At 39.0% G+C, this 19711-nt stretch overlaps 1 protein-coding gene across 3 annotated transcripts in view; it reads right to left on the bottom strand.

The window, feature by feature from the left end:
• The window catches only part of LOC137386948 (AP2-associated protein kinase 1-like), a 76560-nt gene that overhangs the window by 54134 nt on the left and 2715 nt on the right, over positions 1-19711 (bottom strand). For 2 of the 3 annotated variants that reach the window (XM_068073190.1, XM_068073192.1), the window contains exons 2-3: positions 13671-13753; positions 250-409 (exon numbers count right to left, since the gene is read on the bottom strand). In XM_068073190.1, coding sequence (XP_067929291.1) covers positions 250-343 — 94 coding nt within the window. In that variant the 5' untranslated portion in view covers positions 344-409; positions 13671-13753. The remainder of the gene's footprint in view (positions 1-249; positions 410-13670; positions 13754-19711) is intronic. The other variant, XM_068073191.1, reaches the window with a different exon arrangement.

Below are 19711 nucleotides of genomic sequence, written 5' to 3'. Positions count from 1 at the left end.
CTGTATCACATAAGGTACAACAAACACATCTTCTGTATCACACAAGGTACAACAAACATATCTTCTGTATCACATAAGGTACAACAAACATATCTTCTGTATCACATAAGGTACAACAAACATATCTTCTGTATCACATAAGGTACAACAAACATATCTTCTGTATCACATAAGGTACAACAAACATATCTTCTGTATCACATAAGTTACAACAAACATTTCTTTTGTATCACATAAGGTACAACAAACCTTCAGCAATTACATTCTCTATGCTGATGGTTATTTGATCCAACGTATACTTCCTGCCAATGTCGGCCTCAAAGTCGGATGATGTTTTATTCATGGCAAATTCTAGTGTTGCATCAGCGGCAGCACATTCTCAGCTAGGTGCCAGTTCCTCTATCGCTTTCTAAAAATACGAAAAGCAGACATCAACATTAAGCATACGACTGGCAGCAGGTAACTTGTACTCATTGTGAGGGCCAGGCCTCCTGCTAATTATTCTTGCATTGGATTAAGAAATAACTCAAAAAATTGAAGGCGTGTTAGTCAAGTAATCCCAATTGGTTACTGCCGTGTGCATTACTAGTATCAAGTATTAGTAGTCACTAGCTGCAGTGTGCATTACTAGTATCAAATATTAGTAGTCACTAGCTGCAGTGTACATTACTATTATCAAGAATTAGTAGTCATTAGCTGCAGTGGGCATTACTAGTATCGAATATTAGTATCCACTAGCTGCAGTGGGCATTACTAGTATCAAGTATTAGTAGTCACTAGCTGCAGTGTGCATTACTAGTATCAAGTAATAGTAGTCACTAGCTGCGGTGGGCATTACCAGTATTGAGTATTAGTAGTCACAAGTCGGCATATAAGTATACTACAGCATGTTTAACACTCCTGAATACAGATAGTCGGTCACAATTTGTGTGCTGTAGTGCTCTAGTGCTGTAGTTCTGCATTAAATTTAGATCTAACAACTTCAAAAAGTATTCTTTTGTTTTGTCAAATAGCTAGGAGGTCCTCAACTTCCTACTATACAGGCGGTCCTCAACTTCCTACTACACAGGAAGTCCTCAACTTCCTACTATACAGGTGGTCCTCAACTTCCTAATATCTTGAGGAACCTACAACGTTGATCCATTCTTAAGTTGCAGTGTAACTCGGATTTCAGTGCAAGTCGGAACATCCTGAAGAAATAGCTCTGTACTCACATCAATATCTAGTTTCACCTCCTGATGATGACCTTCCTTTTTTTGATGCATTAACATTAGAAGAATCTGCATTGTGCCTTGGAGTCATAATCAAGGTCAAACAATTTACAAAACATGAACATATGACAGAGCGGAAACCAGCTAGCACAACCAAAATAGCATATATATCACAAAAACGGAGTGACATACTGATGCTGTCTTCCTCCAAGCCAAGCAAAGCAAAACAAATCCATCCCCTGCATACTGGATATTTGTTAGAGATGCCCCGATTCTAAATTCACCAGCCGATTCAGATACCGATCCGATATACCGATCCTAATTGAAAAATAATCCGATTCAGATACCGATTCAGATCTTTTGGGTTGCATAGATAGTTCTTCATTTTATTATGCAAATACAAATATAATGCAAAGAAAACATGAATATTCTTGTATTTATTTGTTTGCATTTATGGAAAAAATATATATACATATTCACATACTGACATACCGTGCATGTAGTAACAAAACAGTCCATGTTTCTTGTAATTTGTAAATAAAGGTAATTACTGTTAGTGGTACAGTTCTATCTGTGATAACGAAGTCCCTCTTCTATTGTTGGATGAACTGCTGTGCCTGTACAAGTTTAGAGCAAATCAATGTTTCTTTTAATTACCGTTAGTGATTCAATTGTCTCAGTAAGACATCTCTTTCTTCCATCATTATCAATGTAGCCAAGAGTACTGAAGGGGGATTGACTTGCCACAGATATTGGAGGACAGGCTACATACCGATACGCCACTGGGGTTACCGTTTTTTGTACAATACAAACGATCCATTGTATCGTCAGGATCAAGAGCGTGATAGATAACTTTATGCGTCGACTGTTTAAATTACTTTCGTAATGCTAGTAAATAGAAATATTACACTGCGTTCTTGTCTCCCATTTTTGTTATCTTGTTCGTGATTGCCTGCAATAAATCCTATCGCTGTAATTGGGAAATACCACACTTTTTGTTTACGTTCTGGCTAAAAAGTTTCCTTCGCCGTGTTGATCAGGCTATAGACATGAAATAAATTGCGTGGCAGGCCTGAAATTCATTAAGTAAAAGTGAGAAGCTTACAGTTGATGATGCTTTTTTATTAGTATAGCAAGCTAAAATACAGTTTTCTGCTAAATGGTTGATCTGTAAAAAGTATGGGAAGGTTCAGATTTTTTAAGAAAAGATCGGCCGATACCGATTCAGATACTTGACACCCATATCGGCACCGATACCGATTCCAATACCAAAATCGGGGCAACTCTAATATTTGTTCACAACTGCATCATAAGCCGACGTTAAGAGGAACCTATGTTAAATATTATTAAATATATTGTTATGGGGAGCGTTCGTGAACTCAAAACTAGAAGTTTAGATCGTTGTAGCCTGAAAACTCTGTATATTTATAAGCCGGAAAACATCATGGATGTCAATAAGTGCACCAACAATCTGATCGAAAAATCTTTTTTACGAGCACTTCTTTACAAGTCTAAATTCAAATACATTTTGATTCCATAACTCTCATCAGATTTGATGTTCAGTAAATACACTGTCACAACGTTTAAATGGCTTTTGGTACAGCAATTCTCTTTGTCACATGATTAGCAGTAAAAACAAAATGAAAGTAAGCTGAAAACTCCAAGATATTTACTTTATATGTATGTACATATATATATATATATATATATATATATATATAATATTTTAAGTTTACGGACTACATGGGATAAATTTGAGCTAAACCCTAACGATCCACATGATAATCCCAAAATCATCTTCATTAGCTATCCAAGACTGGTAACAATAGTCTAGACTGAAAATCCTATTGTATATGAGAATACTAACATGTCTCAAATTTTATAAACTCGTTTGATAAGGTTCCGAAGTAATTTTAAAACGAATGTGAGCCTTCATTTTTTAAATCAAAGGCAAACCTTCAAAAAATGCTTTTCATTCGATGAGAACTTAATGCATGGGTAATTTTGAACGGAGGTGCAAGATTGAAGTTTTCAATTGTGACTCAACGCTTGTAAAGCTTGTAAAGCTGGAGAAGATAACTTTATTGATTGAAGAATGCTCAACTAGATTCGATCACAACTACCTGTGGCAGTAAATGGACAAATCTGAATTTTTGAGGTCCACGAGGAATGGAAAAAGTTGAAAAGGAGAAAAATGAATCCTGACCCTGCCTGCCATCCTAATGCTACATCATTTGCGGTTCGATTGTTGTCGCTATTAAATACTCATTACGATGTAAAGCCTATATAAGCCGACACTGACTATAAACTGCATGACTAACGAAAGAATAAAATATTAGCCTGGGTAAATCTGTAACAGCAGCTAAACTAGGTGTACCAACTATTTGATGCAGCCCCATCTTTTTACCAACGCTGATAACGATACTGGTGCTGGACTTCTATGACTTTAACATAGAACTAGAAGGCTGCATGTACAACATATGCAATTAATTAAGGCACCGTGTTATAGGTACGCTGCCAGCTAAGCCTTTCTATCAAATTTGTTTGGAGATTCCAACTAATTGTTTCAAAATTTAGTGCATGAGGTTGTACACACCATGACAGATAAACTTAGTGCATGAGGTTGTACACACCATGACAGATAAACTTAGTGCATGAGGTTGTACACACCATGACAGATAAACTTAGTGCATGAGGTTGTACACACCATGACAGATAAACTTAGTGCATGAGGTTGTACACACCATGACAGAGCCAAGAATTAGAAAGAGCATAGCATCCCCTTAGGGATATAAGCAAATCCCACCTTTTTACAATAAATCACACTGTGGTGCATTATTTGCTTCTATTATAGTCATGAAGCATGCTTCTAGTTACTCCCCTATTTGCAATTGTTGTATTTTTATCTTCGTTTTCACTGCTGTACCGTACTACTTCTATGTGAAGGTCGTTCCTTAAGCGAAACACTACAAACGCAAGAGCCTTAATAGAAATTTCTTTCATGAGGCATGTACTTCAAAGGAATGCAAAAACCTTGTCAAAAGATGCTTTTAGACTTGCAAGTGAAGGGATTGTCAGTATAGTGTTCAGATTTTACTAGTATACCATTTGCAGTAATAAAACAAGAGCACGTTACCCCCTGAACACAATGGTAAGCAATGACAGAGTCATATAGAACCCGATGACATCAGGTATGAGGAGTTATGAGTATCAGGTCTCGATAGCAGAATATTGAAAATGTGGCACAAAATTATTTCAAGCATTTAATGATTTTAGGCTGTAAAAACTGACCATTATAGCAGGCATTTTTGGTTAATGATAAAACATTGGCTTAATCTGTGCATTTTTATAATCTCTAGAGTAATAAGCGTGTCACTCACATATAATCAAGAGCAGTTAATAGAGGACAACTTCAAGTCTATGAGAAAGCCGAGAACTCAACAACATGTGTAGTGACAGACTTATGGCAACTACAGAGATAGGCAGCAATAATCAAGAATCACTATTATTACTCACATACATGTATTTATACTTGTACAATCACTATTATTCTCATGCATTTAAGAGCTTTATTGTACTCTTATTAAAACATTGGTAGGTAGAAGATTAAGGGATGTAACAACAGGTAAAATATGCGGTGTGAAGCAGTCAATGTGTACCACACCTATAAATGAACAAGCGTGCTCAGCCCAACACACCACCACTATACCAGCTCCTTTGAAGGCAGATACACACAGAAAAAGCAGATGCATGGAATATAGACCCTACCTGCGCAACCCTTTCCTACTTCCTCCATTTGAGCGCCACTATAGGGAGAAGGGTTGCAAAATAGAGCGCAACTCTTTCATTGAATGGCAACTCTATTTGAGCACTACTTGGGCACACTTTGATTTTTATGAGCCCATAAGCAATCAGTAAAAAATTTTCCACAAAATGGTACTAATAATGATTCAGTACATCAATAACAATTAATTCTCTCGTTGTTGCTGTTCGTATCGAAGTCTATTTTCCAACTCCAAAGATTTATGGTTTTTTGTTAAAACATTCAAAGCAATACCATAGAAATAATTAAGAACTGTATCAGCCTAATAGTAGTTCCTTGTTTAACGGGGTCTTCATACTTTGACGTACATGTATGTGATTAAAGATGTGGTTGCGTCAAAAAATTTGATTTAATAAAATTAAGACTCATAATAGGCTAAAACATCAGCTACAATCTGATGCCATTTTTGTCTTTGTAGACCAACCCTGTCCAGAGATATATGCGTTTGAATGAGGCCCTCTTTTAAAAAGCTGACGTTCCAGTGGGTGCTTATTTCGTGACGTCACTAGTGATACATCTGAAAAGAAACCACGAGCAATAAATATAAGGTCGCTTCATTAGCCAATCATCAGCATGAAATCTTTATATAGGTCATAATAAATGTTATTACTCGTAAAACGCGTTGTCTGTGATCTCAAATTTAGGGATTTTACTCTATTATTAAATCGCATGGACATCGATATTTACTAAATTAATTAACATCATTACTTTGATGAATTACTCGATCGACATGTTTTATTAACGAACAACATAATTGTAAAAATTGCTGTGAAGTTACTGCGAAGGTGACTCCGAGTTTTCTGGGCATCAGGTGGTTAAAGTTCTACGGAGGAAGATTGGAGAATAGAGGTAAATTTATCTTTTACTTTGAGTCTCCTATAGAGTTTCCTGTTGAGTTTACATTCAGATTATATTTCCCTGTTTGAGGCTAAAATGTAATTTCCTGCGCGTGTGAGATACGTATGTACAGTGAGTTCACGACGGCGTCTCTTTAATCCATAGCATCTAGCAATACAATAGCTTAGGTTGATGAATATACTAAAGGTAATATTTTAGTACTCATTAATACATGTACTAATTAACAAAATTATAACTTTTTGCTATCACTAATCATCGTTTTATATTTTTTATCGGTTCACCTACATTGTAGGTTGTAGCTACATTTGCTTCAAATTTTCTGTGGCAGTTTTATCTAGTAAATTAGATTTATGATTTGACTTTAGATGTTCACTTCTCACTTGTAGAAAGTAAAGAAAATCGATTGATCAATGCACATCTTTAACTTCCAGAACCAAAGCTTCGAATCGTTGGCTTGGCGTACTTGTGCCTTTGTTAAACATTTATTCATTTTTAAAATTACACTCGCAACCTATCTAGCTCCCAATTTGAAAGCTTTCGGTAGATACGCGTTAGAATGACATATCTATGAGTGACATATATTTATTGCATTTGTTTTACTGACTACAGGATGTTTATGCGGTCCCACCCGCCGAAGCAGCTTTGTCAGTGTGGAAACTGCCATAAATGGGAAATAGAGATTTGAATGTGTGCTGCATAAACCATGATGTTTTGTTTGAGTTTGCTGCAGTAAATGAATTTGTCTTATTGTATCCGCTAAAACTACGTGAGTGGCCACGACTTGATATTTTTAATAAGAGCTTTATGCCGAGATGAAAATCTTTTTGCTTGTAAAAATAATACAATAAAATTATATTGTTGATGATAATGCAAAACATGATTTGCAGAATATTGTAGTGAATTGGATACGGTATATGGATGTCCGCAGAACTGGAAGATGCGAGTTCAAATCCAGTTTGCAGCAGATTTCTCGTCCATAAAACTCTATCCATCAGTATATTCTTTTCAAAGACGCAGCTTGCTTATTTTACTTACGGCAGTAAGAAACTAGTTTTCGGTGTGGGCAATGATATACAGCCCCGCCCCAAGGATAGGCGACGGGCATAATGTGGGCGGGGCTTTTGGGAAGCTGTATATCATTAGTGTGAGTAGCGGCGAAACTGTGCCGATACAAAGACCTTATTCTACATAGTTGGCTTGACAGAATTACCGTAGACCGGTAGAATTGGTAGTTCGTACTCAAATGTTTACACAGCATTTGGAGACAGTGAGTAAGACAAATTTTCAATTTTCGTTATTTGAGGCCTTTGAAACATTCTTAATAATGTATCTGTAGCGGGATTTAAAATTTTATTCTAGCCAACATGAGCAAATACAAAATAAAATATATGCTAATAGAGCCGCGTAGGACTAGACTTTTATCGCAAATAGCCGATGTGAATACGAGATATATTGACAGATATATCACGCGTGACATCATTTTGGGCAAGTCTGGGTATGTTTTTTTGGCCTGAGCGTTTTTACAACGATCAGATTTTTTCGATTTTAATCTTCAAATATCTTGGCGATGAAATCGCATAACACAACAAACAACATATCAACTGATAGAGGAAAAAAATGCTTTCTTTTAAGATCAACTCAAATTTGACGCAACCACATCTTTAATATTGAAATGCTTGTTTATGGAATATTGTAATGGAACTTTAAGGCTGAATATTGAGCGAAGTGTGTATGCGGATTAAAGTTTATCGTTATTACCATGAAAATTGTTTTAAATAGCAACATGTAAAAGCTTTGCTCTATTTAAAAAATTGTTTGGACATAAATATTTTCAGTTCAGCAGTTCTAGTTCAGCAGTGCAGAGGAAGATTTTAGGTCAGAAGACATTGTGAAAGGTATTGAACAGCCAGAAGCACAGCAAGCAAAAATCTCAACACAACTGGCCAAGCAAACGATGCAAATATTTTTGTTTCAAAAATGTTGATTTTTGTTTCTGCATGTATTTCAATTATGGTTTGTTTACGTCACTTGTTCTTGAATATATAGTTGTAGCGTTCGATAGATTATTATTATATATAACTTATAAATTTGCAGATTTATAGCATATTATTCGATAGCTGTTATACACACTCGGTTTTCGATTGATTGACACTCATAACTCCTCTTCTATTGCACATAAAAAACCAGTTTTGGCGGCAAACTGTAGCAAACATATCAATGAGTGCTATCAGTTTTATGCAACAATATTAAATAGGGTTATAAAATAAAAATAGTGCTTCAAGTCGAGAATGAAATAAAAATTGTTAGCTCCAACAAATTGCAAAGGATGGCAGAGGCTATAATCACTATGTTTATGACGCGCAAATTTGCGCCAATCCGGAAGTTAACCACATCATGGAAACAACATAAATCCGCCAGCTAAGCAATGTGTGCGACTCGCTGAGCGGGTTATGCGATTCGCAAAACGTTATCGAATCCATAATGTTTGCGAACAATGGAAACAGCACTTGCGAATGATGCGCATTAAAATACAGCACCAGCTATTCAATTTTAAGCATTTTCAATACTTTTATTCATCCTTTCTCGATTGAGTTTTACGTGTTTGCGTCGCTAATTATTAACTTATAGCATACAATTTCTTACCTGTTTTCAACAAGGCGCCGGCGTCAATTCGCATCATGCGAATATCCATGGAAACACTCAGTTCGCACAACTTGAGCAACTTGAGCACAACTCCACATCCACATGATGTATGTCATGCGCGCCGTGTATGCCATGCGCGCCATGGAAACATAGTGAATATTGTAATCAACCTATTGCTTGCAAAAGGTTGAATGCAAGCAATAGATATCAACTGGTAGAAATATTTCTCGGCTTCCCAATGCATACTTATTAAGAGATCTTTGACAAGTCGGAGGTAAGTTAGCATATTTAGTTAGTATATTTACTGCATCCAAAAGGGTTAATTTCGCTCTATCGGAAAGAGAAGGCAAAATATAGGCGGCATCCGCTCCACCCTTAAAATACATGTATACTGTACCACGTATATTATTGTATATTGTAGTATTTTTGCACCACGCCACTATAGAGGAAGAGTTGAAAACAGTTTAAGTATGTTTAAATTTTTTTGATGTTATGTAAACCATGACAAAGCAGAGGTCAAGGTCAAATACTGATTATGTAACCAATTCATTGTATGAAAGCTTATCCATAGCAATAAACTCTAACCATTTCATCTTTGGGAGTTGGTATCATTTAATGATTGAGATGTCAGTTGGGTTTACTGCACAATTTTTACGTCGCAAACTGAACATACCAAGAAAAATAGCAACGCATAAAATTAACTTCGAAAAAGTCATTGTCTTAAATACATGTTAAGTTCTTGCGTCATATTGGTATACAAATCTTTAAAATGAGAGCATAGCCTGTAATAATGGCTAAATATGAACACTAAGTGGTTGTTGATAATGTCTAGTAGGTAATATCGTTTGGTTAGCCCTGCTTGAACTAAGAGGCAAATCTTATCACTCCCTCTTTGGCAAGAAGTGTCAGAGGGAGTAATGAGGAAAGCACACTCTTAGTATTATCACATGAATAATAGCCATAGCAATTCCACAATCATTTGTGAATCAATTATCCTTGCAGATTGTGTACATTTTAGCAGTCAAGCAATTTTGCCTAATTACAAGCAAACAGTTGTTAATATGCCCCTCAGGAGAGTATACCAGCCATCATTTACTGGGCACTTACTGACACAAAGAATGCGATACGGGGCCAGAACTCAACAGATAATAACATGCATGTCTGTCTTGGAAATAGAGATCTATAATATCAAGTTATGTTTTACATGTAAAATTTCAAGGTATTGTCATCGTAAGAAGTGGCGACAGCATTTGGTGAAGGCTCTCAGGGTGCTAAGTTAGTTAACATTCTTCGCCTACTAAGTTGTTCAATCAGAGGGAAACGCTCACTATAGTTTGCGTAAAGAAACTCTCCTCTCACTTAATAAATAGAAGATATGAGAACAATTTTGCGGTCCAAATTAGTGCACACAAGTGAAGTATTCTGAGCAAATTTTTAATTTACCACAAAGTCTATGCTCAAAAGGAAATCATGTAACTTATCCAGGTCAGGAGTTTATCTAAATAGTACGAAATAGAAATTACAGTCAAACCTCAACATACAAAGTTGGCCCATTCTGATATTTGCATCTTATGTTTAAACTATCATGTTAAAGTACTGTAATGACACAATTATAATGCTCCCTTTTTCGTCCCAAATTTCAACGCCAAAGGTTGGATGGAGCATTATAGTTGAGTAGGTAAGAAATCCTAATTTAAAAAATCAACTTCTATGTAAGGAGAAACCAAATTATGTAATAAATTTTATTGTCCCGTTTGTGGTATTTTATCAATCCATATAATACAAAGATGGAGGTTGCAGGAGTCGAAAAATCCGCTTATGTACCATATTTCCCAGATGGCATCAGTTTATAAGGTGCAGCATCAATTAATATATCAATTTCTGTCATTTTCCACATATGAGGCGCTTTGGATTAAACCTTCCACTGCCATCCATGTACAAATTTAGCTTTCGGCCTACTACAAACCATTTTACTGAAAATTGCCGATTTGGCTGCATGATATGAATACAATTTTGTCAATTTTCAAGTCTTATCTAGAACATTTTTGTTATATATTTCATGTTGCCAACACGTTAACAAACAGCTATGCAAAAATTCAATGTATTAATACTTTGTGCATTGCTAAAGCTATGTGAAGCTATGATCGCTACGAAGCTATAACAATCCTCTACAATATTCCTTACTCTTACAAAACTATTACTTTCACCACCCTCAGAATCAAATTTAAATCAAACTCTAAATTTAAATCCGCTAGATTGTCATCAACAAAAGCTTTTCTGTTTCTAACACGGGAGGTGTTTGCGGAAGCCATATTGCAACTAAAATGTTCTATAGTCAGAAATAAAATGTTCGTTTTTGACTTGGAATTTCCTGATCAAAGATTATAATTTGCTTCGGGAATACAGGCTAATTTTTTAGAGAATTATTCAGACAACACTATTAACACTTTAGAAATACTAATGATCATTGGTTATGTTGTCATGAATCATTACTATGCAGTTACTACACAGCCACAGTGAATTTCGCAAAAATGCGTCTATGCCAGTCGATCATATGATGTATGTCATGCGCGCCGTGTATGCCATGCGCGCCATGGAAACATAGTGAATATTGTAATCAACCTATTGCTTGCAAAAGGTTGAATGCAAGCAATAGATATCAACTGGTAGAAATATTTCTCGGCTTCCCAATGCATACTTATTAAGAGATCTTTGACAAGTCGGAGGTAAGTTAGCATATTTAGTTAGTATATTTACTGCATCCAAAAGGGTTAATTTCGCTCTATCGGAAAGAGAAGGCAAAATATAGGCGGCATCCGCTCCACCCTTAAAATACATGTATACTGTACCACGTATATTATTGTATATTGTAGTATTTTTGCACCACGCCACTATAGAGGAAGAGTTGAAAACAGTTTAAGTATGTTTAAATTTTTTTGATGTTATGTAAACCATGACAAAGCAGAGGTCAAGGTCAAATACTGATTATGTAACCAATTCATTGTATGAAAGCTTATCCATAGCAATAAACTCTAACCATTTCATCTTTGGGAGTTGGTATCATTTAATGATTGAGATGTCAGTTGGGTTTACTGCACAATTTTTACGTCGCAAACTGAACATACCAAGAAAAATAGCAACGCATAAAATTAACTTCGAAAAAGTCATTGTCTTAAATACATGTTAAGTTCTTGCGTCATATTGGTATACAAATCTTTAAAATGAGAGCATAGCCTGTAATAATGGCTAAATATGAACACTAAGTGGTTGTTGATAATGTCTAGTAGGTAATATCGTTTGGTTAGCCCTGCTTGAACTAAGAGGCAAATCTTATCACTCCCTCTTTGGCAAGAAGTGTCAGAGGGAGTAATGAGGAAAGCACACTCTTAGTATTATCACATGAATAATAGCCATAGCAATTCCACAATCATTTGTGAATCAATTATCCTTGCAGATTGTGTACATTTTAGCAGTCAAGCAATTTTGCCTAATTACAAGCAAACAGTTGTTAATATGCCCCTCAGGAGAGTATACCAGCCATCATTTACTGGGCACTTACTGACACAAAGAATGCGATACGGGGCCAGAACTCAACAGATAATAACATGCATGTCTGTCTTGGAAATAGAGATCTATAATATCAAGTTATGTTTTACATGTAAAATTTCAAGGTATTGTCATCGTAAGAAGTGGCGACAGCATTTGGTGAAGGCTCTCAGGGTGCTAAGTTAGTTAACATTCTTCGCCTACTAAGTTGTTCAATCAGAGGGAAACGCTCACTATAGTTTGCGTAAAGAAACTCTCCTCTCACTTAATAAATAGAAGATATGAGAACAATTTTGCGGTCCAAATTAGTGCACACAAGTGAAGTATTCTGAGCAAATTTTTAATTTACCACAAAGTCTATGCTCAAAAGGAAATCATGTAACTTATCCAGGTCAGGAGTTTATCTAAATAGTACGAAATAGAAATTACAGTCAAACCTCAACATGCGAGGACAATTCGCATAAACTCGCATACAGCAGTGAAAGGGTTAAAAGGATGCACTAAGTGAACAAAAGGTGTGCTAGATGAGTCAAAGTTTATTAAACTAATTGCCAGGAACTCTTAACGATGTTCAGTTGTAGGCTAACATAAAATACAAAACCATTGTTCAATTAAAACACACAAATACAATATAGGCTGCATGCCATTTTTTGGCAACATAACCCGATCCTCCTTTTAACACGAGAATACAAAACTGTTGCGCAGGTATAACAAACACACGGACCATCAATCGTTGTCTACAAATCCTTCAAGCTTCATCTTTAATGTTGGAGTTAAACACGCGAATCTGACGCCAAATAAGCCCGGACCTCTCCCATAATTATCAGAGTCAGTCTCCCCACTCTCATCAGCGTGTTTAGTAAAAGCTCAAATGACAGTAGAGACTAAATTATACCTTAGCCCAGGCATCCATGATCCATTTGCAGATAGTGGCATAATTCGCCCAATGCACCACAAAATCTAAAACTTAGGAGCGCTATACTTTGGCACGAAGAAAATAACAGTTTTTTAATTAAAATTGGTGGAGTATTGTACTTGAGTACGGACTATACTTGCATGATTACGGTAAATATTGTTATAAAACTAGATTATATTTCATTTGATGTGTTTCATAGCTGAAAAACTTCCCATTAAATAATTTAGGTAATTACATATATATATGATATGCAATATTTAAAAACGCAAAAACTTATACGTAAAACACTAAATCATTTATAGAAATTTTGATAATTTGAGAACAGTAACTGTCTCTAACTGAATGTTAGAGACAGTCAAATTGAGGTTTTGCATTGGCAACACAGAAGATAGCGGTACACAGATACGGTTTGCGGCGGCAATAAAGAGTAAACCATGTTAGACTACATAAGCTTTAAATTAACATAACTTTATTATCTATATTTTATATTAATAGGTATGTGATATTGTTTTAAATTTTATCTTTTATTATCACAGCCAATCTTTCGGTTGTCACTCATTTTAGGCTGTCTATTTCTTGCATCACTTCTTTCTTTTTTACAATAACTACATGACAGCCTCATGGACTTTTTAAAGATTTAATTCACAGAGGCTTGCACATGCTTGACTATTACCTGTCATTTTAAAGCTAAAAAAGCATCGCCTTTCTGTCCACCACTACTACTTGTCACACCAATCTTCTTGGATATATAGCCTACTGAAAAAGGAAGACATGAAGCACTTTTAATATTGCTTGGGCGAAGTAGAGATAAGATATATTTTGGTTATATTTCAAGGACAACTACAATGACATGTACTCGTTAACAATACCATAATGTCCTTCAAAACTGCAAATACCAGATGTCGTATGTTACTTTGTATGTTGAGACAGATAGGCCTTCTTGTTCATAATTTACATAATCAATCAAAATGTTTGCATTTTGAGGTGATCAAGATTAGATTTTATTAACTCATTTATAATAAAACAGAATACTTATCAATACAGATGAGACTACTATCCAATTCTAGAGAATTACAATAAAACCTAACGAGAGGCTCATATATTATTGAATTGGCTAGGGAATGTACGATTTAAAAAGCAAAGCTTTTGTAAAAACAACATAAATTAATGAGCTACAACTGTAAATGAATAGTCTGCTTCAAAGGCAGTTGACATAAAACGCTCTCACACTTTTGTAGCCCAAAAACGAGTAGCTTAAGTTTGACTTACTAGCATATTTGAGGACTAAGTTGGCCCTTAAGAAGAAACACAGTTTATGATGACCGATTTAGCTGCGTAATACAAGCAAAACTTAAATATTTGTGTTCATTGATCACAAATAAATAAATAAAACCGCGCATATGCGTAGGTCTACAAAAATATCGCAAGTATAAATACTGAAGTAAACGCTCATAGCCAGATGAACAACACTCGTGTACAAGGTGGTGGCCCTGAAAAGGGCCCTTTGGGAAAAAAAAATCAGCTCGGAACTATAGGCTATAGTCCGAGTCGATCACGAGGGTCAGGTCAGATCGCGAAGACTACTCGCTTTGGAGGAGCATTAGAATTAGCATGTTAGAACTAGCTTACGGTATTTATGGGTAATAAGCGGGCGTATCGGAGAGAGGACTTGTAAAGCGGAGGTAATAGACACTCGTTTTGTTTGTTTGCGCTAACTTTTGTGGTAGGATTTGACTGGATCTTATCGTTTGCTGTCTTATCCATGCGTGTAACCAATTACAGTCAGTAAAATTGACCTATATTATTTTAACCAATTATCTTAGTTTTTGCCATTTTTGTGTGTATATAAGAACATGCAATCGTGTTGTTAGAGTGTTCTGCTCGTGTTGTGCTTTGTGCTGATATTTGTGAATAAACTTTGACGCTTTCTCAAAGTGTTGTTAATTGAATTGATTCATAGCAGACTATCTAGTAGGGAGCACTAGCTTTATTTGTTTTGTCTTCTCCTCATAAGCCGTGGCTTAAGACTGCGTTTCATAGCTGCAGCCACACAAGGCTTCGAGGGACGACAGACAGATTTGGCGAGTCTGTAACGCTGTGCGTAGGCATGTGGTATTAGACAGTGAACCACAGCTGCATCCACGCTAGTGCACCACCTCAGCCAGACAAGTGTTCTGCCAACTAATAGGAACTAGACATTTAATGATAGTTGGATAATTTCATGCCTGAAGCCGAGTAACTCTAACTTCCAAGAGTTTTGTTCAGGAGTTACAGTGTTGGGGTATACCGGCAACCAGGTTACGAGGCCAGCGTTCGGTCTGATCCTACGAGGCCAGTATTCGGTCTGATCCTACGAGGCCAGTATTCGGTCGGACCCTACGAGGCCAGTATTCGGTCTGATCCTACGAGGCCAGTATTCGGTCTGATCCTACGAGGCCAGTATTCGGTCTGATCCTACGAGGCCAGTATTCGGTCTGATCCTACGAGGCCAGTATTCGGTCTGATCCTACGAGGCCAGTATTCGGTCTGATCCTACAAGGCCAGTATTCGGTCTGATCCTACGAGGCCAGTATTCGGTCTGATCCTACGAGGCCAGTATTCGGTCTGATCCTACGAGGCCAGTATTCGGTCTGATCCTACGAGGCCAGTATTCGGTCTGATCCTACGAGGCCAGTATTCGGTCTGATCCTACGAGGCCAGTATTCGGTCTGATCCTACGAGGCCAGTATTCGGTCTGATCCTACGAGGCCAGTATTCGGTCTGATCCTACGAGGCCAGTATTCGGTCTGATTCTACGGGCCTGTGTTCGGTCCCAAATTCGTCAGGGCCAGTCTTCGGTCCAGCTTAGTCAGACTTAGGGTAGCTCCCGTATAATCTTGACGGTCGGGTGTGGCATCATTAGCGAGTATTACTTTATTGGTGGCAGCGGTGGGATCTTGCTGAAGAAAGATCAGAGAACCCACATAAAACAGGAGGATGTCGACACCCCAAGCCTCACCAATATCATCGCGAACCAGGGCAGCTATTGGAAATAGCTCGATTACAAGACAGATGGGAGCCATAGCAGCTGATGTGAATCATATGGCGGAAGAAACTGTACACCTAATGAAGGCATCAAAAAGGGCAAATCTACCTACACCTACGTTTGATGGGACCTCTGATGTCGATACATTTATACACCAGTTCACGCGAGTTGCACAGTTAATGCAGTGGGAGGAGCCAGAAGCTGCTATTAGATTTCAGATGGCGATATCGGGGCCTGCTAAAAAGGGACTAACAGCAACATCCTTCGAGGGGATGTGTACTCAGTTAACCTCCCGCTACCGTTTGAGTGAAGATAGCGCAGTGAAGCTATTGAAATCATTGAAGTGGAAGGCGAATGACAATGTTCATGAATTTGCTGCTTATGTGCGCAAATTGGTAGAAAAAGCTTTTCCGGAGCTGGATGATACACAGCAAGAGAAAAGAGCCATTAAGGAACTTACCAATGCATTGCCATCGGGATGTCAGCCGCTTTCATGGGAGCTGCGCCATCGTACTCCTGACAGTTATGAAGAGGTGGTTGAGCTTGTACAGTCGTTTGGGGAGCTAAACTTTGGAGGACCCAATCGCATAAACCAGGTCGAGACAGATGAAGTGAGTTGCCTGCGGAAGGAAGTTGCAGCTCAGGCCGCCTTAATTGAGCAAATGGTAGCTTCGCAGGCGCAAATGCAAAAGCAGCTGAGCGCTGCCTTAACACAGATACAGCCCAGGCGTACACCAATTACATGCTACCGTTGCCAAAAGACTGGGCATATGGCCAGGAGTTGTCCGACCATGCCTAGACCAGCCCCAAAGCTGCAAGCGGAAAATGGCAATGTTCAGCAGGGTCAAGCCTGAGCCCTGCTGAACAGGACCCTATCCGGCAAACCATTGTATTTAACATTGGAGGGCACACATCTGCTCTATTTGTTCCTACCAGGTTTGAGAACAAAACTATGCCCATGCTACTCGACAGTGGTTGTACACAATCCGTCATTCCAACCGCGGTGCTTGAGACCTTGCCACGAAGTTGTTACACACCGGTATCGCCCACCCGAGGTCGCGGGGTGCTCGCTAATGGGGAGGAGATCCGGTTAGATGGGGTCACAACACTAACCTTTAAGCTGGGTCGTCTACAAGTAAGTGCACCATTCTGGGTGGCGGACATCAACAACCACGCCTTATTGGGGCTCAACTTTTTCCAGGAGCATGACAGCTCAATCGACTTTAAAACTTGCCAGTTCCAATGCGATGGTATCAAAGTCAGCTGTTGCTCAAAAGAGGGAGAACCCTTACAGGTCGATGTGCAAGCCAGACACACAAGCAGGATTCCTCCGCAAACAGAATTGGTCATACAGGCCCGACTAAATCGTGTCTGGGTACATGGGGCTGGGTGTATTGAAACCACTCAAGCTGCCCCAGGAGTGGTAGTGGCTAGCTCGTTGCACCGCCCTAATGGGCAGCTCTTACCCATACGGGTGATGAACTATAGCGATCATCCAGTGACCATTCCTGCGGGCAAACGGATTGCGGTTTGTACAGCAGTGCAAGCAATAGAAAGCCTAGACATGGCCACCCCAGCCATACCAGACAAAAACTGGGAGGATATTGTCTGCAGATGGTGTGAAGGTCTGGATCAAGAAGGATCTGTAAAAGCAAGGAATCTGCTCAGCAAACATCACGCAGTATTTAGCAGAGAGAAATTTGATCTGGGTCGAACGGATGTTGTACAACATGACATAAATCTCAACACTGGAGCTAGGCCTATCAAACAAAGACCGTATAGACATGGGCCTGTGCAAGAGGAAGAGATTGAAAAGCAAGTTGAAGAACTAAAAGCACATGGCCTGGTCAAGGAAGGTCATGGTGCATGGAGCTCTCCAGTGGTGCTGGTAAAAAAAAGAGATGGCAGTTGGCGTTTTTGTGTCGACTATCGTAAGCTAAATGAGGTCACACAAAAAGATGCTTACCCCCTCCCGCGCATAGACGACAGTCTGGATGCTCTTGGCGGGAGCCGCTTGTTTAGCACCTTGGACTTGACATCCGGATATTGGCAGGTGGGGCTAGCTAAGGGAGCTCGAGAGAAGGCAGCCTTCGCCACACGTTCTGGTTTGTGGGAATGGCAAGTCCTCCCCTTTGGTCTAACCTCAGCTCCATCGACATTTGAAAGACTAATGGAACGAGTATTGCGAGGGCTACACTGGCGAACTCTGCTTATATATCTAGATGATATAATCGTGTTTTCCAAAGATTTGGACAGCCATCTCAGTAGGTTGGAAGAAGTATTCACCCGACTGAAGGCTGCGGGGCTGAAATTGAAGCCGAGCAAATGTACGCTTTTTGCAAAACAAGTAAACTACCTGGGACATGTTGTCAGTGCAGATGGGGTGGCAACAGACCAAGAGAAGGTTGCAGCTGTTAGAAATTGGCCAGTACCGCAGCACAAGACTGATGTGCGGGCTTTTCTGGGAACTTGCGGGTACTATCGTCGGTTTATTGCCGGGTTCTCCGAACTCCAAAGGCCACTCAGTCAACTTTGTAAACGGGAGGCAAAGTTCTGTTGGGATGAAAATTGTCAAAGAGCATTTGATATACTCAAAGAGAAGCTGACATCAGCTCCTATTTTAGCTTACCCAGATTACACTTTACCCTTCATTTTGGACACAGATGCCAGTCAGGTGGGAACTGGAGCTGTTCTCTCCCAAAAGCAAAAGGAAGGTGAGAAGGTTGTCGCCTACTACTCCAAAATGTTTTCCCCGGAAGAAATGAACTATTGTGTCACCCGCAAGGAGCTTCTGGCCATAGTCAAGGCAGTAAACCATTTCCGGCCACAACTATACGGCAGGAAGTTTGAGATACGGACGGACCATGCCTCACTTCTCTGGCTTTTACGAACCTCTGTTCCAACTGGTCAACTTGCACGTTGGATGGAAACACTGTCAGAATTCGACTTTTCCTTGGCTCATCGTTCCGGTCGCAAGCACAACAACGCTGATGGATTGAGTCGCCAAGAGTGTCAGGACTGCAAGCAATGTGCTAGGTTGACAGGGGAGATTAAGTTGAGTGCCTTAGACACCCCAGAGATTCAAGAGTCAAAAATGACCTCCGAACAATTGGCTGACCCACACATTGGACCAGTCCTACAGGCCGTGAAATCAGCAGGTGCTATTGATGAAAAGCATGCATCGGCAGAAACTCTCAAATTGTGGTCAAGAAAAGAATTTTTGGAGATAGGCCCAAACGGGGCTCTCCGGATCCAATTGCCAGATGGGCGCCATAGAAGTTACCAAACTGTGTGCCCTCAGGAACGGCGGTTGCCAATCATGACTGAAAATCATAACCAGGCACACCTGGGAGTCAACAAAACCCTACTAGCTATTCGCCGAAAATGGTATTGGCCTGGTATGACTGGAGACATCCGAAGATTCGTGGCGTCATGTACAGCGTGTCAACAAGCCAAGGTAGCTCGCCATCGCCACTTCCACCCCAAGAATCATCTAACGGCAGGCCGGCCTTGGCAAGTGGTTGCTGTAGATTTGTGCGGACCGCTCCCTGAGACAGAAGCGGGAAATACGCAAATATTAGTGCTGGCAGACCATTTTACCAGATGGTATGATGCCATTCCGATTAAAGATGGCAAAGCTTCCACCGTGGCTAAAATACTGGATGAACGGGTGTTCTCATATTTCGGCA

Source organism: Watersipora subatra, chromosome 2 (genome assembly GCF_963576615.1).
Source record: "Watersipora subatra chromosome 2, tzWatSuba1.1, whole genome shotgun sequence".
Taxonomy (NCBI): domain Eukaryota; kingdom Metazoa; phylum Bryozoa; class Gymnolaemata; order Cheilostomatida; family Watersiporidae; genus Watersipora; species Watersipora subatra.
This window is presented reverse-complemented; position numbering and strand designations above follow the sequence as displayed.